The sequence below is a fragment of the Aedes aegypti genome, chromosome 2 (genome assembly GCF_002204515.2).
Source record: "Aedes aegypti strain LVP_AGWG chromosome 2, AaegL5.0 Primary Assembly, whole genome shotgun sequence".
NCBI classification, from domain to species: domain Eukaryota; kingdom Metazoa; phylum Arthropoda; class Insecta; order Diptera; family Culicidae; genus Aedes; species Aedes aegypti.
In genome coordinates this window covers 304,689,032-304,714,780 of record NC_035108.1, presented here as the reverse complement: position 1 = coordinate 304,714,780, position 25,749 = coordinate 304,689,032, and the positions used below count along the sequence as shown (strand labels likewise).

General features: G+C 39.9%; 1 protein-coding gene across 1 annotated transcript in view; it reads left to right on the top strand.

The window, feature by feature from the left end:
- The window catches only part of LOC5573863 (lysosome-associated membrane glycoprotein 1), a 49,878-nt gene that overhangs the window by 21,611 nt on the left and 2,518 nt on the right, over nt 1-25,749 (top strand). Inside the window, exon 2 of the mRNA XM_001654844.2 lies at nt 11,316-11,633. Within this exon, the coding sequence (XP_001654894.1) occupies nt 11,316-11,633 (318 nt within the window). The remainder of the gene's footprint in view (nt 1-11,315; nt 11,634-25,749) is intronic.

The following is a 25,749-nucleotide window of genomic DNA, read 5'->3' as shown; positions in this document are numbered from 1 at the left end:
TCTTTAGTCATTTGTTCCGCTTTTTCTGCTTGTCCTGGTGCAAAATTCTAGATGCTCACCTTCAGAGAGTCCTACACAATTATTCCACAGATTGTTCCAAAATTTCTTTTCAGATTTCTCAAAGAAAGGTTCAGATATTATTCGAGTGATTCGTCCAGAGATTTCATTTTTAAATACTTTCAAGGACTTTCCAGTGAACAATAGCGGTAAACGCGCAGCTATTCAGCAATACCAAGTTGAGGGTCGTAAGTTCGAATCCCATCGGTCGATGATCTTTTTGGATTGAATATTCCCTCAACTACCCTGGGCATAGAGTATTTTCGTAACTGCCACGTGATAAACACATTCTAAAGTGATCAATTGGCAAGGAAAGCTTTCAGGTAATAAATGTGGAAGTTATCATAAGAACACTAAGCTGAGAACCAAGCTCTGTTCCAGTTGGGACGTAACCCCAGAAAGCTTCTAGAGTTTCCTTCGCCAATTCTTCCAGGAATTCGGTCAGAAAATCCTCCATCAATTTTTGATGGGATTCTAAGACGAATTTCTCTGGAATTCTCTCCATGAAATCATTGAGCACTCCGATGCTACTGATTTACGGTAGAAATTGTACTGATTTGATTTCCCAGAGACTATCTTCAGAAATCTTTCTGAACTAAGTATTCCACCGATTTCTGAATGTTGTTACAGTCGCCCCTCAGTTATGGAGAGCAAATAGATATGGATCAGAGTTGGATTTAACGGAGAATATCCTATCAATTAGAGTTGCAATAAGGGACGTTGTGATAGCACAGAGAACAGACGTTCATCTTTTCTCGTCAGCGTGTGTAAAGCATTGTACTGGTCATTTCAAAGTATGTCGTTATGCTCCTGTTACGCGGCGCTGTCGTCAGATTGAGAACGCTACAAATTTACCACTTTTTACACTTTGGCGCTAGTGTCGATATCAAAAATTGCCACTTGTCGCTAGCGTTGCTTTGTGTGCTAATGCATTTTGACGTTCACTAGTGACATCGTGTTGTCGAAACGAGTTTGTATGTCGGGCTGTCTGCGTTGGCGGCGCTGATGGTTGATTCGAACCTTTACACATGGTTCAGATGAAATTTTGTTCGAGCCTCCATGTCTGTTCTCTGTGGTGATAGTACATAGTACCGATATTTGATCTGATACGATTATCGAATCAAAGTATCGATACCACCGATATATTACTTAAGATTGATGGTATTTTAACCCATATGAGCATACATATTTTCTGTTAAGATACATTATAGTACAATTCGAATGAAAACTGCGTTGTGAATTTAAAAAAAAAATATTTTTGGAGAAAATCCTACAATTGTTATCCATTGAATAATAAATATCGATATCAAACTATCTAATATCGATATTCCGACCAATCGGAAATATCGGAACGTGTCTAGTTGCAATTACGCAGAACAGATTTTACCTACGTGAACCACAAATCTTTACTATATCGTAATCATTTACAATATGTTTAGGGATATTAGGGACAAAATGAACAAACGGTGCGAAATGGACGCCCCCCTATTTTTCTGAGGATATGCATATTTCATCAAAATTGTATACACTGTTTGAAATCGGTTTGAAAGACGATTCCGAAAGAAATACCTTGCGTATAAATTGCTGTTATAGTATTCTGATCCATAATATGAACAGGCATTGCAAAATTCGTTCTCATTTGGTTTCGAAGCACGTTCAAAACAAGCAAAGATGAACATTCCATCTACTTCGGTTCATGATAGGCATTGTTTCGCAAGTTGTAACAAGCTTGATTAATAAGAGCAGCCGCAATGAAAGAGCGATGATAAAACTCATTTGTATTTCATACCCATACATCCGATAGCAATAGTTCCCTTCAACTTTTGAAACTTGTTTAGATGGGTTTTATCATACGCTGTTATTTCCCGATCGCATCAGAGTTGAAACAGAAGATGGTAAACAGGCTCTCATGATGTGTTGCGGATCAGGTTTGTTATAGTAAGCGATAAGTGAAAAAAAATCTTTCAATTTCCTCAGAATTCATCCTCTGATATGGATCAGTTTGATCCATAATAGAGAACCTCGCTCCCACTGATCCACGTTTGGGGAGTTTCGTAAAAAAATGTGATTTTGTGTGAGTGTAAATATTCCTGAAAACAACTATATTCTGCTGTTCCATAATTTTAATGTTGTTTTCTACAACGTAATAATGATTTTTAATGATACTTTATTCTAAAAATCGACCCTTAGTTACAGTGGCGTCGCTATCATTTTGGAGCCCTGGTGCACAGGTAAATTTGGGGGCCCCCAAAATAGAAAACTCTCATCCACCTTCAATTTTTTTTTTAAACTTTTTACATTTTGACGGAAATTTCGTTACAATCATTAATGGATATATTTTCGGGAATGCAACGAAAATTTTCGAAAATATTTGTTTTACTCACGTTTTTTGCATGATGTTCATTTTATCACCAACAGCTGTTAATTTTACCAACATAGTGCAGGGTAAAATGAACATTTGCATCGTTTTTTGCTAACGATAAAACTATGCGAAAATTTATCTATTTCAGTAAGAATTCGTGTCGCTGTTATAGGTAACATCCCTATTTTTGATGTTGTGCGAAAGAACTATACAATTTCCTCGTTTTTCTATCAGAAACAGGATGATATCCTTAAAGTGTTCATTTTACCACCCCTTCCCCTATACAATGACGTAGCCTGGATTCCCGTCAGCAGCTAATTTCTGGAGTGACATCTTGTGGACTCCAATAAATATATTTGCTTCTGATGTTTCTACATGTCTTCATGAATAATTTTCTGTAGTAAGTCTTGCAGAAGCATACCTGGATTAATTACTAAAAGTATGCCTAATATGCTTAACATCTAGTGAAATCGCTGGACATATTCCTTAAATCTAGTAGCAAATTTCGCGCAATCACTGAAAAAATCTTTGTTGTGGTTTTTGAAGCAATTCCAGGAGGTAATCAAGCTTAAATGCTTGATTCGATAATTGATGTTTGGTGAAGTGTTTGGTCAAATTATTTATGAATCGAAAAAAATCTGGAAAATACCTTAAAAAACATGCTTTGAAGTACATACTATCGAAATTCTTAAATGTTTAGGAAATTTTCTTGAGAGACTCCTTGTTAAAGAACTCCTGAAAGATTAGAGAGAAACTTTTGCACGATTTGCATCATATTGAGGAGTGAACCCAAACTTTTGCACGATGACTTGAATGACTGTTTCAATGATTTTGAATAGTTTTCGGATTTTTCCGTAAAAAAAATTGTGAGTGCTCCTCAAAGAATATAAGATTACGATTCTAATGACACCTTGTTTTAAAATTTTGGTCGATCCAATGCTGATGAAATTACAAATGTTTTTTCAGTGTGCTTTTTAAAAATGTCACAACTTTAAGTTAAAATTTTGTATATAAAAATCAAAATATGTTTTTGGAAAAATACATACGAAGTAAGAATAACTCTTTGCATTTCGAATGCGGCTAAGAGAGTTTCAATTAGACGCGTAATCACGGAGATATGGATAGAACACTTTTGTATGTTTTTGAGGGGAAGAACCCAAACTTTTGCACGGGAGTGTATGTTCATCCTGTTCCTCACTACATTTCCAACGGTGAATCAATATTTGCTGAAAGTGCTCCTTCCACCTGGCAGCCACCGCCGTTTTATCGGTCAGCAAATTCCCTTCTCGATCATTGCACATGGCGGGCACAGGTACGGTATTGTGCCGCGCACCATTGACCGTTGCATAAAATCTCCGCATATCATTCCGGTTTATGCTTTCTTGAGCGTCAGCTACCACACTTTCTTCGTGGTGCCTTTTCTTTCTGTGGTGGATTCGTTTTTCTTCTGCTCTCGCTCCCTGTACCGCTCTCTGTTCTGTCGGATGCCGGCGGTAGCATACGGCTTCTGGCGACATTCTTCATGTCTGTCACCCTCTGGCACTCTTCATCGAACCAGTCGTTTCGTCTTCGTCGTTGACCAGTGCCAATAACTTCCCACGCCGTTGTTGTCACAGCTTCGTGGATAGGGTTCCACAGGCTGTCAACATCTCCAGCAACGTTGATTCTTTCCAACTGCTCGTCTAGTTGCTGACGGTACTGCGCAGCTACCCCATCAGTCGACAAGCGTTGTATATTGAAGCGTAGCGTTCTGTTTGTTGTGAACCTCGTGACGCTGGATAGCCGCGCTCGAATTTTAGCCACAACGAGATAATGATCCGAGTCGATATTAGGGCCTCGGAAGGTCCTGACATCAATGACATCTGAGAAATGTCGCCCATTAACCAGCACGTGGTCTATTTGGGAGCAGGCATCGCCACACGGGTGTCGCCCGATATGTTTGCGAATATTCTGTCGTGCGAAGTAGGTACTGCTGATTGCCATCCCTCTAGTAGCAGCGAAGGTTACTAGCCGCAGGCCATTATCATTGGTAACGGAATGAAGGCTTACTGTTTCAATGACGGGTCGGAAGAAATCTTCTTTCCCGATCTGCGCATTTGCGTCGCCGATGACTATCTTGACGTCTTGTTTTGGGCACGCTCCGTAGGCCTTATCCAGGCTCTCATAGAACTCATCCTTCGTGTCATCGGGCTTATCGTTCGTTGGCGCATATATGTTGATCAGGCTGTAGTTCAAGAACTTGCCCTTCATTCTCAACACACAGATTCGGTCGCTTACCAGTTTCCACCGAATAATTCGCTTCATCTGCTTCCCAATCACTATGAAGCCAACTCCACGTTCTGCTCTGTCGCCACCGCTGTAGTAGATGTGATACTTGAATGAAGTGTTGGCGATGGGGTCCACCGCCTGAAATTCGCGTTCTCCGGTTCTCGGCCAGCGTATTTCCTGGATAGCTGCCACGTTCATGCCGACATTCCGCAATTCACGAGCTAGGAGCCCAACACGCGCGTGTTCATTCAAAGTTCTCACGTTCAAAGATCCAACTTTCCAATCGTTGCCGTAAAATCAATCCGTTTGCTCTACTTTTGTCTTTCTTGGTTGGTGAAGAGTCTTCGATAGGCCACCTAACCAGGGTTGCGCTACCTACATCGTGCTAGAGGGGCTGCCTCCTCGGTGCTGACACGATACAGCATTGTTCGTTTGCTCTTTACATGATAACCACGGTCATAGCCATCACAACTATCCACCTTTATTAGGGCTTTGGACCTGTAACTCTGGTTCTCAATAGTTTCAAGTTCGTGATGTTATATTTTAAATTCCACCAATTGCCACACGAAAAAATATACGACGCCCAAAAGTGATCGATATTTGCACTAAAGTTAATATAATTACTTTCCCTTACATTTTAGAACCCTAGTATCTTTGATAACATGATTCATTTTGACAGTTTATACAATTTTGTAGAACAATGTTGCTATCGAAAACCTCACATTTTCAAAATATTCAACGTGTTTTTGGGGGTAAAATACCTCCATAGTTTGGAAATGTGACTAGATACAGACTAGGTGTCTTTGGCAAAGTTGTTTGTATTTAAATTATCTACAACTTTCAGAAATTTTAATATTACAGCGCCGGCAAAGTTGCGAACTAACATTTACCGCCAATATATGCGCTGTTTTTAGAAAATTTTCGTTCGAAGACACTATTCCAGAAAAATCACGTTTGCAGGGTGTCCATCCATCCGGGAAATCCGGGAAAACCGGGAAAAACCCGGGAATTACAAATCACCGGGAAAAATACGGGAAATACCCGGGAATTTGGAGAAAATCCCGGGAAAATATGTATTTCAACGTACACGCTTAAAAAAGAGTTCTGGAAAACGTGAACTGTCAAAAATACACCATGAACTACCATCATCGTTCTCGGAACTAGGCAACGCGTTCATATAAACATGATCTAGTTCACGGTGTATTTTTGAAATTTGCTTGTTGACGAGTTCACGTCTGTTGTTCACGGATACAAGAACGGATTTTTTTCAGTGTACCGGTTTGATTAAATTTCAAGTCGTATGTTATTCGTACTTCACATTATGAATATTTTTTTGTAAGTAGGATCTTTGAAACATTTCTAGAAGGGTACTAAGGATTTTTGGTAAGTTGATTTTCGAGATGCGTGTTAGATTTCCATTTTAGTTCTTAGTAAATATTTAATGAGATCTTTGCTGGAATCCTAACGGGAATCGAACCGATAATTGACCAGAATTAGAAAGTTTTTTCTGAGAGATCACTGAAGTGTTAGTAAATTGATAATAAGATTTTCAGTGGAATCTAGAAAAGATCCTAGGCTGATTTTGCTTGAAATTACTGCTTGAAAGTTGGCATTTATTGGGAGATCTTCTGAAATCCTGGACAGATTCAGTAAGAGTTCCGTTTGGCGGATTTCTAGGGTCGTTGATGATACTGATTCTTGATGAAGCCTTGTCAGGATAACTAATTTGACTAGTCCTTGACCTATGACAAAGTTATTATGAGGCCTCCGACGAGATTTTGTGTAGATCTCTGCAGATTTACAGTGAATTCTTTCAGTCATCCAAAACAAATTTCGTGACTAGATCTTTGATGAATAAAAAATAAAGAGGCCCTCTAAGCATTCTTGACCAGATTTTTGTTAAGTTTTTGACAAGATTCTTGATATCTTGATCAAATCTTTTGAAGATTACTTGAAAAATGCAATCTTGGATTTATGTCAGAAGTTTTAGCCAGCTTCGTAGGAGAACAATAACATGTATTTGGAAATAACGTTTCTGTGATTTTTTCTTGGATTCAACATGAGTTTCATCAGATCAACTACAGTATTGGACAAAACATTTGCTACTTTTTCGGTTTTCCATACAAAATGATCATCTTTGGTAAGCTAGAACTCAGTTATTTATGGACCGATTCGTATGAAATTTTTCACAGAACAGCAGCCATAACTTGAATTTTAACATATATTTTTTATTGATTCTTCCAATCACGAGTTCAAAAGCAGTAACGGTTTGACTAAAGTGATTTTTTTGACGATTTTTTATAATTGACATAATTAAACACATTGAAGGAATAGCTTTGATGGTATCTTCAGCAAAGTTGTAGATTTTGACAAGATGAACAAGTTTGCTGAAGATAGTTTAGTGCAAGGCTGCTAAATTTTGACATAAATAGTTTTGAATTTTCCGTCGAAAATTTCACTTTAGTCAAATCATTATTACATCTAAATTTGTAATGGGAAAAAATATTCAAAAATATATGTTTAAATTTAAGTTATGTCTGATGTTCTGTGAAAATTTCATTGAAATCGGTCCATAAATAACTGATATCTAGCTTATCAAAGCTGGCCATTTTGTATGGAAAATCGAAAAAGTTGCAAATGTTTTGTCCAATTCTGTATTTCTCCATGAACAAGCCATGTCTAACGCATAATTCCTAAGGCATTCTTAGAAGGTAATGAGTTGACCATTTTTTAATTTAATTCCAAAATCTCTCTGAACTTCCTGTGAATTGGGTCCTAAAATGTTTAATGATTTTTTTTTATTTAATAATACGAAAGAGCATGTTGTTGCGACTATTTTAGCAATTTTTCCAGCTCAAATAACAAATATAACATGCTTGACACTTTTGATCATGTTTGACGTTCACTTTGTTGAAAAAAAAAAACGCCACAGGGCTTTTAGTTTTAACACTGGGGTTGTTCCTATCTGACATTTCGGAAAGGACACAGTAAACAAAATATACCCAAAATTTGAGTTTAAACCAAGGGGTCTGACAAAATCTCAAAAACCGTAAAAAATGTTTTTTGGATTCAGCGTTTGGTACTAAAATTGACACAGGGCTTTAAGACCCTATTCGAGGGGGTCACGATCTTTTAGATATTTCAACAAATATTTTATATCTTTTGATCTAAAACTATTTTAAAGTTTTTTTTTTATTTTATTAAAACTAATTCATGAATAAGTTAGTTCAAGTCTACCAAATTTTTCCATATCGTATGAAAACCAATGAAAACAAATATACAGAGCTCTCATTTTGTGATGTGTGCTAACGTAAGAACTAAACGACACATACAAAACGTGAAACGAGGCAAGACATAACAATTATCGTTCTTACAATCGATTACAATCAATACGATTGTAAGAACGATAAGTGTTATGTCTTGTCTCGCGTCGTGCCTTGTATGTATACAGAGCTATTACGAAAACTTCAAAATGTTATCCGCGAAAACCACGACTTCTGAAATTTGATCCGCGCCTGGAAGCACCAATCTGCGTCAAAAATATATTCCAATTGTCATTGAAATCTTCATTTCACAGTACCCAATCGATTTTTCGTAAAACATATCTTAACATTGTTGTGTAAACTTAATTGTTTTAACAAATTTCTGTGTTCTTTGATGCACTTTTCTAGTACCGTAATCCAGGGGCATATTATATTATCCTTTGGAACTGAGATATTGTCAACTTAATTTCGGCAAAACCAGTACTTCGTTGATCTCCATCAGTGCATGTAACTATTTTTTAGGAAATAATATTGAATGTATCATAAACCTAGCTTGAAAATAAGAAATTGATAATGGTCCCCTGGGGCGAATTTGATTTTCATATAATAAAGTAAAAATAAGAATAATAAATGTCTCCATCTACTAAATGTGGGTCCCATAATACAGAAAATGACGTAAACAAATCCTACAGCTTTTGCATTTGACCATTTTATTGCGAAGCTTAACTTTGGAAACCAGAATAATATACCTGAATGTAGGTTATTTACCTTGTAATAAGCACGTTTTCCGAAAATAAACGGTTTGAAAATAGCGTAGTTTTATGCAGTATGATTTTAAAATCGAGTTCAATAGTTCACATTAAAGCTGACAATTGGATTGTTTAGTACTGACTTTTCCAACAGTATTGCTTACACCTAAAAAAACTGTTATTATTTCTGTACAAAAATATCCTTATGAAATAAAAACTGTTAGAAATCTTGGCACGTATGAAGCATCCTTAAAAGATATTGCTCTTTGATACCGACCAAATTCGTCAAATGATTACGGTAATATGTCATTAGTCCGACAGTAATTGACCAATATACAGTACATTGCATTATACATTTAAAACTCCTTCGACGTTTTATAAAAGATGTGTGAATATTTTAACTCGCAGATCCTTTCCTTATCCCACTAACCCAATATTCTTTCCAAGGAAACTGTGGATATGCAGAGGTATACTCGGTCTCTAGTAACAATGGTTGTCTAACATTCTTTCCCTTCCTCGATAACCGTAAGGACGTGGCCGCTACCGTTATCGACTTTAAAATTATGAGCTTTCGGATTGTGCATTTTGAGAATGGTAGCAAATTGTTCAACTGACATTTTTTCCGATACCATATCTAGATACACAATGAATCCTAATCATCTTAGGAAGTGCCTTTAGATTTTATATTCTTCAATGCTTTTTGTTAACTGTCGAATTACAGACGAAATGTTATCGCTTTTTATATTTTCCTACACCACATTTTAACTTTCAAGAATCCGTCATTGTAATTATTGCCATCATCGAAATTTCACAAACAGTTTAAAACTGAAAGTTATACAATGAAATTGTGTTCACTGTGTTTCAGTCGGAGAATTGAATATATTGAATGCATTTTCTTATAAGTAAACTTTCTTGATTTTGAAAAAAAAAACGCTATTTTCTCAAATCAATGACGGATTCTGACCCCTTCATATTCGAAATGTATCAAATTATTGGAGGAAAACAAAAAAAAAGACCTGCAAAAATTAATAACTTAACAGCAAAACTGGGTCATAGTGACTAAATTATAAAGTGCACTTTACAGCACTCAATGATTCCTAATGATGAACTGCATAACTTGTGTCAAAACAATTTATTGGCGATTTTTGTAGCATGATTTGGAAAATTCGCGATTTGTCCGACATAATTTCAGTCACTCGTGATTCTCGCGCCTGGCATACCAAATCCGCGAAAATCGTGAAATTCGCGACTGTTGTAACAGCCCTAATATCGAGTAGCAGGACTTTTTTGTAATTTGTTTTTTAATTTCTTAGACATCCGGGAAAAATCCGGGAATTTAAAAACTGATTTTGAAGGACACCCTGCGTTTGAGAGTGGTACTGAATTAAGTTAACCATTTCGGCCTATCAAAATACTGTGCGTTGGTCCCGAGATAAAGTAATCCAGGGCTAAAAATCTCGTTAATAAAGATAGAAAAGAAAAAAAATGTGCTACAGTGTCCGTTCGATATTGGCGCGGTCCATTTTTTGGTACTGTTCGATTTTGGCAATGTGGTAGTTTTGCATTACTCTTAGCAGGCCGTGCTTTTTATAGAGTGGATTTTTTATTCAAGCTGTCAAGTCAACGAGTACCACAGGCAACAAAACCGTTGGATTTTAGCAACACGGAAATGCGTTCCATGGTAAGCTGTTTGAAAACGCCATAGACCGTTACATACAAAATGACAGTTCCATTCACTCTATTTTTTTCGACTTTCCCGTTGAATGTCATGAACTTTTTGTACACACAAACACGTCGGAACCCTTGACGAACAAAATGGAGAATGAATCATTCAAATTGGTTGGCCCGTTCGTAAGCCATTTCGTGACATACAAACACCATTCCATTTTCATTTATATAGATGGATAGATAGAAGATAGATAGATTGATCATGGGTCAATCATAAATCCTCTGAATGTCTCTGTGGGCCTTTTTGAGGCTTGTTCATGTCCAAAATGAGTAAATTTAATTCGTGCTCATGGTTACGGTCATAAAAATATCAAAATATAAAATCAGTAGTTCAGTAGTTTGATAGGAAACATGATTTTTTGTTGTGCTTCTGCCCTACCTAAATTTTGCGCATGTTGAAAAATATGTAACCCAAATAGTTTCGATCTAATTTGCCTATATGGCGTTGCTATGTGATTCGAATCTACATTGTAATAATATGCATTCTCTACCGCTCATCGACACTTGACGGCTTGTTCATATTGTTAGCTTTTGTGATGCCATTCAAGTTGCTACAATTGGGGAGGAGAACTATTCCGTTAAAAGCACTTTAATCGCGCGGTTGGTGACACAGCACTCGAATAATCTGTGGGCAGCCTTATCAATGTTTAACTTAACTGGATTTGTGTTACGTCGAGCGAGAAGATGAAATGCCTTCCAAGCGGAGTCGTGTGTAAATAAGCAGAACCTAACAGTCTCACAGCAGATAACCAGGACTCGCTTATGTCAGCAATTTCTCGCATTGTCTGAGTCAACTTTGAAATACGAAACTTTATATAAGTAAACACGCAAAACAAAACAAAACGTATGCTAATGCTGATTCATTATTCCCTTTCTTTTTCCGGACAGCTCAAAATGATGTTCCCGTTACACCAGTCCCCGAGCCAACAACAACTACACCCCCTCCAACAACACCAACGACTGCAAAGACTACTCCTAGCACATCAACTACAACAACAACTACAACGGAGCCACCACACACAACAACGCCTACTGTGGCACCGACAACTACTGCTGCGCCTACTACAACAACGACTGAGCCACCAAAGCCAACGCCAGTGCCGGAGCCCGAAGTAGGCAGCTGGACCTACACCAACACGACCACCAACCAGACTTGCGTCCTGACCCAGATGGCCCTGCAGCTCAACGTTACCTACCGGGATGCTGGTAAGAACACCCCCTATCTCTCATTTATTCATCCCTCGATGCCGATTTTGATTCACGGACAAAACTACGGTGTGTGACGGTTCAAACTCATAGGATTGCACGAAGAAGGAGAAAACATGCTGGGTAAGATCCCGGCATTGATTGCAAACACCCTTTAATAAATATTGGATTGGTCAAGTCCGCTTAAGTTTGCGGCTGACTGTGTACTTAACGTATCAAATTTTGCTTTCGTTGCGATTTGCTTATCAGTTCAGAATGCATTGCGGAAACGAATTATGATCTCATTTTCAATAGCATATGGCGAATTGAGTGAATGATGAAGAATTTCGTAATGAAAATTCATTGGAAAATTTCGTAATAATTTGATAAAGGTTTTGAATCAAACATTAGTAGTTTACGGAACAAGTTGCAGAATGATGATTTTTACAGCACGAGTCGTTAATTACGACGAGTAAAAATCGAGTTCTGCTACGAGTTAGGTACGTACCATCAGTGCACCAGTTTCCGCTCATTTAAGGGGAGTTATGTGTCCAAATGTTTATTATAAAATAACTATTGTGTTGATCAAAACTATTTTCATGTCACAATGTAGCTCCAAGTATAGGTAATCAGCGTCAAAATAAAAAGAATTTTAAAAACATCCACAAAAAAGTATTTAATTGTATTTGTTACTGCATCTAAGTGTTCCTGTTTCCGCTCACGGTAAACAGATTTCGGGACGAATTTACTAAAAAATGCATTATTTCAAATTTCGTTATTTATCCTGATATTTTTTTATGGTCAAACTATAGCTACTACTTCAATAAAGAAGGCTGTATACTAAAATCGACATTTCTTTGAAATTTTGTTCAATTTTTTCATGAGCGGTTATTGCACACAATAACCAATAACCGCTTACGAGGTCTTGTGTTTTCAATATATAGAATTATTTTATCAAATGAAAATAATGTCAGACGAGTTCATTTAAAAGTTGTTAGTATTGCTAGAATATACCCGTGCGAAAAATGTTGGTTTTTGACACGATAAATCAATTTTTACACTAGTGAGCGGAAATAGGGACATAAGCGGATATTGGTTCACTGATGGTACAAAATTTTTTGCAATTACGTAGAAGACCAAGTGGGTATCAGAAATAATATCGGAATGCATTCACCATCATTTTACAATTTCTGAAAAATTGTTGTGTAATGATTCATTACGCTACTCAAAACAGTTGCGTAATGAGAAAGCGTTGCGTAATGAATCATTTCAGCATTGGTTTCAGTTGCGTAATGACTATTCCCGCACTGCATACTTCAGTGCAGGAAAGTAGGCCGTTTCATGACAGATTGGCGTAATGAAAAACAGCAATTGCAAAAAAGATTTGTTTAACTTTGTTATGAGCTACTTTAAAACTTCAGTCGTCGCGCTGTTGTATTTCGTACAACAATGTTGAAAAAACATCGCTTCTCTTTCACAACAGTAGCGTGATGGTTTTGACGGTCGTAAACCGTGCGACGACTGGAAGATTAATAATCAATGATCCATCATCAATCAGAACTTTATTACTGTCATACCTCCATGAGTCGATATCTGAAGGCCATATCAAAATTCATCTTTTAGCTCATACACCTAATCATTTTTGATTCTCATTGAAATCCTAGTGGAATATGGGTATTCTTTGCGAAAACATGGGGTTTTTCAGTGGATTGTTGAAAATTTTTCCGCGTAATCTTTAGCATTATCAGGATGCTACTAGAAGCCGGTAATTCCTGTGATTGTGTAGTATAAGCTACTATTTTTTACCTATAAAGAATAAATCAAAAATTTTAATTTCTTTCTTTATTTAGTTTCATGAAAAAAGTTTTTCTTGATAGTGATTTTTTGGAGGTAGAATAGCGCTACTATTAAAGTATAATAGGTGCACGAGAGCTTAAATATTAAACGAAACTAATTATTTTGATTATTTTAAAAGAAATTAGAACTGTAGATCGGGTAGACGGGCAAGTTCAGCAAAGGTTTGCCCCATTAAAATCAGTACATTTTTCTTTGGATTATCATCACGGAGCAAAATAACTATATTTTAAATCTGTATCACTTAAAATTAAGATAAAATTGAAAGTTATACAAGAAGTTAAAGGGAATATTACTCATTTGTAGCTGCAATGCAAAATAGTCACAACGTAGTTTGACTTATGAGGTCTTTACGACCACTTTTTCACGACCGAAATTCAGATTAATGATCGTTTTTTTAATGATCAATATCTCAAAAAGTAATCAAAATAGAGGGTCATAATGTTCAGCAAAATTGTTAAGCAGGTAAAGGGCTAACATGCGATGTTATTGGGATGCGGATTTCTGCCACTAGGCGACTCTAGTGAGCATCGAAATTTTGACCATAAATCTTCGAGCTCTTTAGCGGAATACTTATGAATAAATGGAAAATCGAATTTAATACCATACCATTTAATTCCACTAGAGTTTGTATCCTTTGACAATCAATACTATACCATTTAAATCTACTACACTTTGTGTCAAATCATACAAACTTTAGTGGAATTGAATGATATACAGTCAATTCGTCTCGACTCGAGTGGAATTAAATGATATATTGCTGTGTGCGTTTGAAACGCAAATATCAAATGCGGGAACACCAAATGCGGTAAGATTTTTCACAAGGAAGGCGAAGTCAAAGTTTGATTTTCTTTGCTAGGTTGGCGGTGATATAGCTCATGGTTGCTAAGTATCCTTTGATTGCTTTGTGTTACCGAATTTGAAGTCCAGTTAGCCAAGGTTTGCACGTCAAACGCAAACAGCAATACAGTCAACGAGTTAGAGAACCAAAATACAAGTTAGTTTTCATGGCTACCTCGATGGTCCCTTGGATCGCAGTTGCCCTAGTTTTGTATTCTTGTATTGTAACTGAATACCTGCCTAATCCGATGGTCCCTTCAATATCGAGTTAAGGAGAGTTAATTGTAGTACTAAACACGACTTTTCATCGAAATATTGTTTTTCTGATATCTCAAGATCTTGGCCACTTAGAAATATGGCATCTTCGGCAAAGTTGATCAGCAACTCAAGTGCTATCTTTATAAACGCCTTGAGATTCGGAATTTTGCCACCAGGCGGCGCTAGTGAGCATGAAACTTTTGTTTGGTGGATAGCTTAGGAGCATGACTATTTAGAAAAATGCCGTCTTTGGGAAACTTGTTCAGTTAGTCAAAGACTAACATTGTTAGAATCATGAGATTCAATATTTCACCACCAGGTGGCGCTAGTGAGCATATTTATTTTTTCGCAAATATCTCAGGATCCTGATCAATTAGAAAGATGGCGTTTTCGACAAAGTTTTAAGCAGCTAAAGGGCAATAATTATTCTAACCGAAAGATTCGAGATTTTCCCACCAGTTGGCGTTAGTAAGTACAGTGAAACCTCCATGAGTCGATATTGAAGGGACCATCGACTCATGGAAATATCGAGTCATGGAACAGCAATCCTTTGGAAAGCTGCTTCTAGGGACCATCATAGTACAGCGGGGACTCGCTGGTTGGAACACGACTGCCTTCCATCTAGCGAATCCGATCCGTTAGTTGGAACGACTGACAGCTGGTGAAAATGCTCCACACTAACGCATCTGGAGAGCAAATCGTCACGAAACGCACATATACATACGCATTTGTTCTATATATGCAGTCTTCAATGCGACGGTACTCAGACGTCAAAGTCAGTTTGACATTTTCTGTTGACATTTGAGTGCTTTTTAGTTGGAATATTTTCCAACCAGCGAACATCCAACCATCGAGTCATTCCATGTAGCGGACCTCCAACGAGCGAATCCCCACTGTAACCATGAATTTTTGTTGTTAGTATGCTTCCATGAGTCGATATCGAGTCATGGAACATCGACTCATGGAGGTATCACTGTATTAAACTTTTGTTTTGCAAATATCTTCGGATCTTCACTACTTTAAAACATAAGGTCTTCGGCAAAGTTGTTCAGTAGCACAAGGGCTAACATTATTTGAGCCAAGAGTTTCGAACTTTTGTCACTAGGTGGCGCTAGTTAGCGTGAAACTTTTGTTTAGCGGATAGCTCAGTAGCCTGACCACTACTGACAGACAACTGAGATATCGGCAAAACAAAAGTTGCATGCTCACTAGCGCCATTTGGTTGCACAACTTTGAATAAAATGGCTCAAACAATGATAGCCCTTGAGCTACTGAACACCTTTGCCGAAGACCTAATACTTCCAAGTATTCAAGCTACTGAGCTGCAACTTCAACAGATTCTTTTTACGATCCCCTAATAACGGTCGTAAAAAGAGGTTTTTCGTATTTTTCTTAAAAACAACCTTCAATCTGTATATACAGATTCAAGGTCACTCACAAAATATTGGCGAAAATCTGTATACATATATAGCATCCTAAGGATGAATTCTATTTAAAGTCAATGACAAAAGTTAGTAACCAAATGCCGTTTTTTTTCATACAAAATGCCTAAGTTACTTACTTGATACTTGATGGGCTACAATCCGCTACGTTGAATCTACGCCGAATGGATAATTCTTCTCCACTGGGCTCGGTCCTGAGCCAATCGCTTCCAGTCGCCCTGAACGTTAAGTGCCCTTAAGTCCTCTTCAACTGCCAAAAGCCAACTTGTGCGCGGCCTACCATGAAGCCGACGACCTCGTCCGAGTTCTCTACTGAATATTATTTTTGCTTGTCGTTCTTCCGGCATTCGTAACACGTGACCAGCCCAACGCAGCCTGCCGTGTTTTATGAGCTTGATAATATCCACTTCTTTATATACTTGATACAACTCATGATTCATGCGACGCCGCCAGATGCCATTTTCTTGTTTACCGCCGAGTATTGTTCGCAGCACCTTACGCTCAAAAACTCCAAACGCTTTCCGGTCGACCTCTTTTAACGTCCAGGATTCATGGCCGTATAGAGCAACCGGAAGGATAAGAGTCTTATATAGCGCAAATTTTGTTTTCGTCTGCAGGCTACGGGACTTAAGCTGGTTACGGAGCCCGTAAAAAGCCCTATTCGCAGGTGCAAGACGCCTTTTCACCTCGCGGGTAACATCATTAGCGCAAGTCATCAAAGTACCAAGATACACAAATTCTTCCACTACTTCAAATTTTTCACCACCTAGCACCACTTCACTACCAACGTCGCGATTGGAACCACGCTGTCTACCAGTGATCATGTACTTAGTTTTGCTGGTGTTGACGGTAAGTCCAATCCTCGCTGTCTCCCTTTGAAAAGGCACGAATGCCTCTTCTACGGTTCGACGATCAATTCCGATTATATCGATATCGTCCGCAAAACCCAGGAGCATATGCGACCGGGTGACGATGGTACCGCTTCTTTGCACGCCCGCTCTCCTTATAGCTCCTTCGAGAGCAATGTTGAACAAAAGGTTCGAAAGCGCATCTCCTTGCTTCAATCCATCTAAGGTTACGAAGGAGGTTGAAGTCTCATCCGCAACCCGCACACTTGATTTCGATCCATCCAACGTTGCACGAATCAGTCTAATCAGTTTCGCCGGAAAACAGTGTTCTACCATTATCTGCCGTAACTCATTTCTCTTTACTGAATCGTAAGCCGCCTTGAAATCAATGAACAGATGATGAGTCTGCAAGTTGTATTCCCGGAACTTATCAAGGATTTGTCGCAAGGTAAACATTTGATCCGTCGTTGATCGGCCCTCACAAAAACCAGCTTGGTATTCGCCGACGAAGGACTCCTCCAGCGGTCTCAATCTGTTGAACAGAACACGCGACATTATTTTGTACGCCGAATTGAGGAGCGTTATTCCTCGGTAATTGGCGCACTCCAATCTGTGGCCCTTCTTATACAGAGGGCAGATGAGGCCCTCCAGCCAGCTAGCAGGCAATTCTTCTTCCTCCCATATCCTTAACAGAGTACGGTGCAGTATTTCGGTAGTGAGCAGCTGACTACCGTGCTTGAAAAGTTTGGCCGGGAGCTCGTCTTTTCCAGCAGCCTTACAGTTCTTCAACTCCTTAATTGCTCTTCTAACATCTAGCGTCGGGGGCTCCACAGCTTGTCCATCGTTGCTGATGATTAATCTGTTCTCTCCATTCAACAATTGCTCGAAGTGTTCTTTCCACCTGGCAGCCACCAAGATTTTGTCTGTCAGCAAGTTACCTTCGCGGTCATTGCACATGACGGGAGACTGCGCAGTTTTTCTCCGTACGCCATTGACAGTTTCGTAAAATCTCCGCATATCGTTTTGTTCGATGCTGTTTTGCGCCTCAGTAATGATGTCTTCTTCATACTGCCTTTTCTTTCTGCGGTGAATTCGTTTCTCGGCTGCTCTAGCTTCCTTGTACCGCTCTCTATTCTGCCGGGTACCGAACACTAACATCCGACTTCTGGCAACATTCTTCTCATCCGTCACATTCTGGCACTCCTCATCAAACCAACCGTTTCTGGGTCGTCTCTGAGCAGTACCTATCACCTCTCGCGCTGCTGTGCTCATCGCACCGTGGATAGACTCCCACAGATTGTTGAGGTTTTCCCTACGTTGTATCCCCTTATCCGCTCATCAAGCTCCCGGCGGTACTCGTCTGCTACACCTTCTGTTGATAAGCGCTGGATATTGAAACGCAACGGTCGCTGTGTTGTTGTGTTCGCCACGGTAGACAACCGTGCACGAATTTTGCTAACAACGAGATAGTGATCAGAGTCGATGTTTGGGCCTCTAAAGGTCCTCACATCGATGACATCCGAGAAATGCCGACCGTCCACCAAAACGTGGTCTATTTGGTTGCAGAGCTCGCCATTTGGGTGCATCCAGGTGTGCTTTCGGATGTCTTTGCGTGCAAAGTAGGTGCTGCTGATGGCCATCCGTCTAGCTGCAGCAAAAGTTATTAGCCTTAGGCCGTTGTCATTGGTGGCGGAGTGAAGGCTCTCCGTACCAATTATGGGGCGGAAAAAATCCTCTCTTCCGACCTGAGCGTTGGCATCCCCGATAACAACTTTTACGTCATGTTTTGGGCACTCTCCGTAGGTCTTGTCGAGACAATCATAAAACGCATCCTTCGTGTCGTCGGGTTTATCGTTTGTCGGCGCATAGATGTTGATCAGACTGTAGTTGAAGAATTTGCCCCGTATCCTCAATACGCAGATTCGTTCATTAATCGGTTTCCACCGCATAACACGCTTCATCTGCTTCCCGATCACTATGAATCCGACGCCATGCTTTGCCTTATCGCTGCCACTATGGTAGATGTTGTATTTGAAAGCTGTGTTGGCGACGGGATCGACCGCCCTGAATTCACGTTCTCCAGTTCTAGGCCATCTTACTTCCTGAATATCAGCCACGCTCACTCCAACCTTCTGCAATTCACGAGCCAAAAGGCTCACTCGTCCGGGTTCATTTAACGTCCTGACATTCCAGGTACTGAGTTTCCAATCATAGTCCTTATTTCGTTGCCAGGTCGGTTGCCGAAAATATCGTTCGTTATTTCTCCTTTCTCCATTTTTCGTGGTAGGTAAGAAATTCGATATGCTACCTTACCAGAGTCGCGATACCTACATCACGATGGTGGAGCTGCCACCTTAGGTGTAGCTGACGTGATACAGCATTACATACTCAGCCGCTGGATGCCAGAACAGACGCTGTTTGAGCCGCACCTCCTTGGTGGACAGACGCTCGAGACGCACCTCCTCACTCTAGCTGATGTCAGAAGGACAACAGTGCCCAGGCTGCACTACCAGCTAAGTACGCAACCCTTAGCTGGCGGTCTTTGTCATCATTTGACCCGTGGAAGCGTGAGGTAGGGACTTGTGAGGACCAGAGCTATGTTGGACGCTCCTTCCTAGTTGTCGGCTCACCATTTAACAGCCCAAGTTAGGGGATCTGTATCTCAACTTCTGCTTGTCCGAATTGGCTGAAATTTCAATGGCGAACAACAAAAAACCCGATGTTTTGTTTGTAATGAATTTGCCATGTTTCAGTAATGTTCCAAAGAGTTTCAGAGGGTTTCTCAAAGACAAAAATAAGTAGCCAAGAGTTTTTTTTTGTTTAATTCAAAAACGGTATGTTGTGCGTTATGGTTTATGTGCTCTGCAAATTTGTGTAATTTCTGAAAATGAATATTTGTGCCAAACACTTAAATGTGACTTAAATAAAAAGTCTCTTGATTAATAACTTTTATCTTTGAACAATCCTCTAGAACTCTTTGAAAAAAAAATGATGCAATGTAACGAATTCTCCACAGGCAAAATTTCAGGTTTAGTTTTAGTTCGTTAGTGAAATTCGGTCAAGCAGATGCTGAGATCACAGAGAACAGACGTTCATCTTTAGTCATCAGCGTGTGTAAAGCTTTGCACTGGTCATTGTAAAGTATCTCGTTGCGCGGTGCTGTCGTCAGAATATGGAGGCTTACATTTTGCCGCTTTATATGCTTTAGCACTATTGTCACCACCGAAAATTTCCACTTGTCGCTAGCGTTGCTTTGTGTGCTAATGTATGTTATCGTTTGGTCGAAACGAGTTTGTATGTCGAGCTGTCTGCATTGGCGGCGCTGATGATGTACTCTAACCTTTACACATGATTCTGATGCAATTTTGTTCGAGCCTTAATGTCTGTTCTCTGTGCTCAAATTTGGAATAACAGCAAGTCCTCATGAACATGCTTATTTTGGTAAAATTTGTAATCATCCTTATATTTGACATTATTACATAAACCTCCAACCGTCACAAGTTTGAAAAACTAAAAATTGTTTTCCAAGTGACACTTAAAAAAATTGCTTTTTATTTCCGAAGATATCATATTGAATTTCTGAAAAAATGCTTCGAATTCTCTAAGGTCCGTGGGGCAAGCGGGTAAATGGGATAAGTGAAAATACTTGTATATTCCAGTGAATATATACGTTCCAAAATTATGCGTAAACCTTCGAGACCATTTGTAACATTACGACAGACAAGAAATTTATGAGATTTTTTAACCATTACATTATATAGTTAAGGATTGTTTACCTACCAAATGACAAGTTGATGGCGTGAAAAAATATTGCGGGAAATATTTTCTCGTTCTCCTCCCTAATATTTTTGAACTAAAATTAAAATAAAAAAGTTGTAGAAATAATCCGATTTGAATCTCAATAAAGCTAAATTGTAACACCTTCAATTTTATAACACGTATGGTAAGAAAACATTTTCTTATTTGCGTTTCAAATTGTGTTGGCTTATCAAATAATGAATATTCTAGCAAGATTCACAATTATCCTAGAAAAACGTAACAATCATTTCATTTGTCGCTTGCTCTATTTGATCATATATGTCGTTTTCGTTGATAAAGCTTCTGTTTTGGAGGCTTATATTGGTAACCAGAAGCACAAAGACGAAAATCTCAATCGGCACATATAAAAATGTTATAAATAATTTGTAACTTATTAAAAAAAAGAAAAATTAAAACTTTTATATATTTTTTCTTTGAGATTACAATACTTTTTCAAAGTTGCTCAGCAAACAACATAACCATAATGTTTTGCTCCGGCAATCAGCCTCCCGCTTAACAAGCATATTGAGTCTGTCCGCAGTACCCAGGTCAATATGAACTTAAAAACTAACTTTGTACAAAGCGGATACAATATCCCATGTCTGCAATTAAATGTTGCTCTGTAATGTCATATTTTTCCTAAATTTTAAACAAGTTCATTAGGGCGGTTCAAAATTTAAAAAAATAATAAAAATATCTCCCATATAGCCCAAACATAGTAAATCGACTTCTCTGGATAGCAGGTGAAGACCCACTGGGCAGTGATCATCACCCGATTTCGATCCGTGTGGATGAGCAACCACAAAGAATTTCACGTCGCCCTCGTTGGAAATAAGACCAAGCTGACTTGCCTCAATTTCAGGAACTGTTAAACGCTAAACTTCGTAATTCTACTCCAAACAATATTGAAGACCTACTAGATGAAATCCACAATGCAGCCTCACTGACTATCCCTCGAACAACTGAAAACCCTGGTCGAAGATCACTCCCTTGGTGGTCTCCGGACATAAAGAAAATGGTTAAGGCAAGGAGAAAAGCTCTCCGGGCCGCTAAACGCCTCCCCGTAGACCACCCTAACAAACACCGTGCTATGGAATCCTACCGTGCAAAAAGGAACGAGTGTCGTCAAAAAATCCGGGATGCAAAACAAAAGAGCTGGGAAGATTTCCTGGAAGGAATAAATTCCAACCAAACAGCCGCTGAGATTTGGAAACGAGTTAACGCCTTGAATGGCAAACGAAGATCGTTGGGAATGACTTTACGACTGCCTAGCGGTATAACACGGGATCCATTTGTAATTGTAATAGCCAATGCCCTGGCCGACTATTTTGCATCTCTTTCATCACTCGATCTTTACGACAACGAGTTCACTCGGCGGAATCAAGTTTCTATGAGCAGCTTAAGTAACTTGAAAATCCCGGAGGACACTGTTCCTCTTCCCATCAATTCCCCCTTTCGTCTAGACGAACTTAACTTTGCCTTGATGCGTAGTAAAGGCAAATCAGCAGGCCCCGACGAACTTGGCTACCCACTGTTTCGTCAACTTACAACAGAAGCAAGAGTGATCTTACTCGAACTCCTAAACAAAGCCTGGACCCAAAACACTCTACCTCAAACTTGGACTCATAGCCTAATTGTGCCTATCCCGAAACATAAACACGCATCGACTTCTCCTAGTGATTTCCGGCCAATCTCCCTTACTTGCTGTATTAGCAAAATACTGGAGCGAATGGTGAACCGTCGTCTGAGTAGCTTTTTGGAAGACAACGAACTTCTTGATCGCAGGCAACACGCTTTCCGGCCTGGCCACGGAATAGGGACCTACTTCACTGGACTGGGCGACGTCCTTCAAGATGCAATTGACAAGAATCTCCACGCCGACATCGCATCATTAGACTTGGCCAAAGCATACAATCGCGCCTTGACCCCTCGTGCTATATACCAGTTGGCCGAATGGGGACTAAGCGGCCATATTCTGCACTTCCTAAAAAATTTTTTGAACGGTAGAACCTTCCAAGTTATCATTGGTAACCATCGCTCTTCGACCCGAGCGAAAACACAGGGATCCCCCAAGGATCTGTTCTAGCTGTAACCGTCTTCGTAATCCTCATGAACAGCATATACAATAATTTACCAAAAGAAATCTACATTTTTATCTACGCTGATGATATTGTTTTGGTAATTGTCGGCCGTTCCGTAAAGCTGATTAGGCGAAAACTTCAAGCAGCGGTTTCTGCAATATCCAGGTGGACTGCAAACTGTGGGTTCACCCTATCAGCAGAAAAAAGTGTCATCTCCCATATCTGTCGATCACGCCATCGGATGGTATCAACGCCAGTCAAATCTAACGGTCGTACCATTCCATTCAAGAAATCAATCATCGTACTTGGGCTCAGACTGGACCGTGAGTTACGTTTTATAGACCACTTCAAGGAGACCAAAAAGAATTGCCAAACACGGCTAAACCTTCTACGCACTCTATCAAGGCCACATCGGAGCAGCAATAGAGACATACTCCTCAGAGTAGCCAAGGCCGTCGTGAACAGTCGGCTGTTTCATGGCATTGAGTTGTTTTGTTTAGCATCAGACTCTTTCTTCGCACATCTTGCACCGACATACAACCAAGCGATCCGAATAGTAGCAGACTTACTTCCATCAACCCCGGCTGATTCGGCTTGCGTAGAACTCGGAGTCCTACCCTTTCGTTATCTAGCCACGGAAACCTTGTGTTGCAGAGCTATAAGCTACTTCGAAAAAACGACAGGAAATCAGGAGGTCTTTCTCCTCAGGGAGGGGAACAGAGCCCTCGCAAACCTAACCCATCAGGAACTCCCCCCGGTCGAACAGGTCCACTGGGTTGGAGCCAGAAGATGGGACGATCCACACCTCAAGGTTGATCTCTCCGTCTCGAAAAGTTTCAAAGTTGGAAACAACCCTGCTGCAATGCGAGCGCACGTCGTCGAGTTACTATCCAGTAAATACCATAACCACCATATTCGTTACACAGATGGCTCCAAAACCATGGACAGGACCGGTTTTGGGGTTGCCGAAACTGGGAAAACCTACTGTTTTCGACTACCTGATCAGTGTTCAATATTATCGGCAGAGGCAGCCGCTATTCTCCTAGCCAGTACAACACCAGCACCCAAACCGATATGTGTGGTTTCAGATTCTGCAAGCGTTCTCAACACCATCAATTCTTTTTCATCACATCACCCTTGGATCCAGGCCATCCAGATGAAGTCTCTACCTAGAACAGTTTTTCTCTGGGTCCCAGGACACTCTGGTATCCAGGGTAACGTTGAAGCCGACCGCCTCGCCGCCAGAGGTCGAACTAGTCGCAGGCTTACTAGGCTGACTCCTGGAGCGGACCTAAGAATCTGGTGCAAATCTATAATTCGTTTGGCGTGGGCCCAGCAATGGATAAGCTCAAGGATGCTGTTTATCAGGAAAATCAAAGGAGAAACCACAAGATGGACCGACACCACCAACCGGCATGACCAACAAGTTCTCTCACGTTTACGAGTGGGACACACTCGTCTCACCCACAACATGGGAAATGGGGAATCTTTTCGCAGAACATGTTCCACTTGCAACGCAACCATGACTGTAGAACATCTAATCATCAACTGTCCCGTCTATCAAAACATCCATTCCAATCATGCTGTTCCCAACAGCATAAGAGACGCCTTGGCAAACGATTCGAGCAGCGAAGCTGCTCTATTGGCCTTCATAAAAGACGCTGAGTTATATCAACATATTTGATCCAGAATAGGAGTTCATATATCTTAAGAACCTTGCTATTCAAACTGACTGACGGGGTTGGTGGTCTGATGGCTACCGCTTCTGCTTCATATGCAGAAGGTCATGGGGTCAATCCCAGGCCCGTCCCTTTCCTCGTACTTTGTAGTTGTATATCTTGCACTTGCTTCTATCTTCCATTCTAAATATATCACACTCAAACTATTCGTTCATAGCAAACGCTAGAACCAGAGACGGACAAGAAACCGTTTCCCAAACGCTTCCTACTCCCACGCGCCCCCCTTCCTTACGCCTGATACATAGGCAGTCTGCTAACCACAAAAGCAAACCTCTCTGCCATGCCTTTCCCCCAATCCATACACTCCCGCATGAACTGGCGTGGATGCAGTGGAATATACGGTCTACGTGGGAGCCAGTTCAATGCATCATCAATTCCTCCCCCTTCCCCTCATTGGTCAGCATTCTGACGTGGCAGGTGTCATTGTTGCCTAAAGATAGAAGATCACCAGCACTTATACACTGAGGATGCCTGTTAGTCCCAAGCAGTCATTCGGTTGGTTCCTTGTGTAAGTTCAGCTGATCTGGCGATACTGGAGTGCATCCACGGGCGGCCAATCAAGCTCAAGCTTAAGAACCTTGCTATTCGAACTGACTGTTTCGGACTTTGTTAACTAAAACCTCTCTATATCAATGTAACTAAGCTGAAATACTATTGTAGATTATATACTATGTAACAATATGACAGGTGGGCCTCTCACTACGAAGCCCTCTTAAATGTTTTACTCCAGGAGATGAACCAGCCTATGGCTGAAAATCTCGATAATAAAGATAATAATAATAATAATAATCAGAATAGCACTTAAATAACAAATTATTCAAAACCATTTCGACTAGACATTATTAGTAATAACACTACTACACTACTATATCAAAAAAATTCTGATGGAGTTGCTGATTTTCACAATGCTTCCTTTTCTCAGAAGTAATGTAATATGGGTATTTTTCAAAAACTACCACGTCACAATACGAATAAAAAACAGTGTTCATGTGAGCACCATAGTCTAGGCCCTCTGCGTATTGGTCCTGGAGGGGAAACTTACTTGGCAAAAGCCAGACCGATAGTTCAGCCTTGACAAATTATGCTGTCAGGCAGCTCCAACTAAACACCACAAAAAAAATCTAAAGAATCCTCTAAAGAAGGGTCACAAGTTTTTTTTAGATCCTTGTAGAAGTTAGGGGAATGTGGGGCAAGATGAGCACCCGGGGCAAGATGAGCACCCCTAGTTTGTGTCGTTCCTACCGATTTTTTTCAATAAATTATTTGGGGTTCTGATG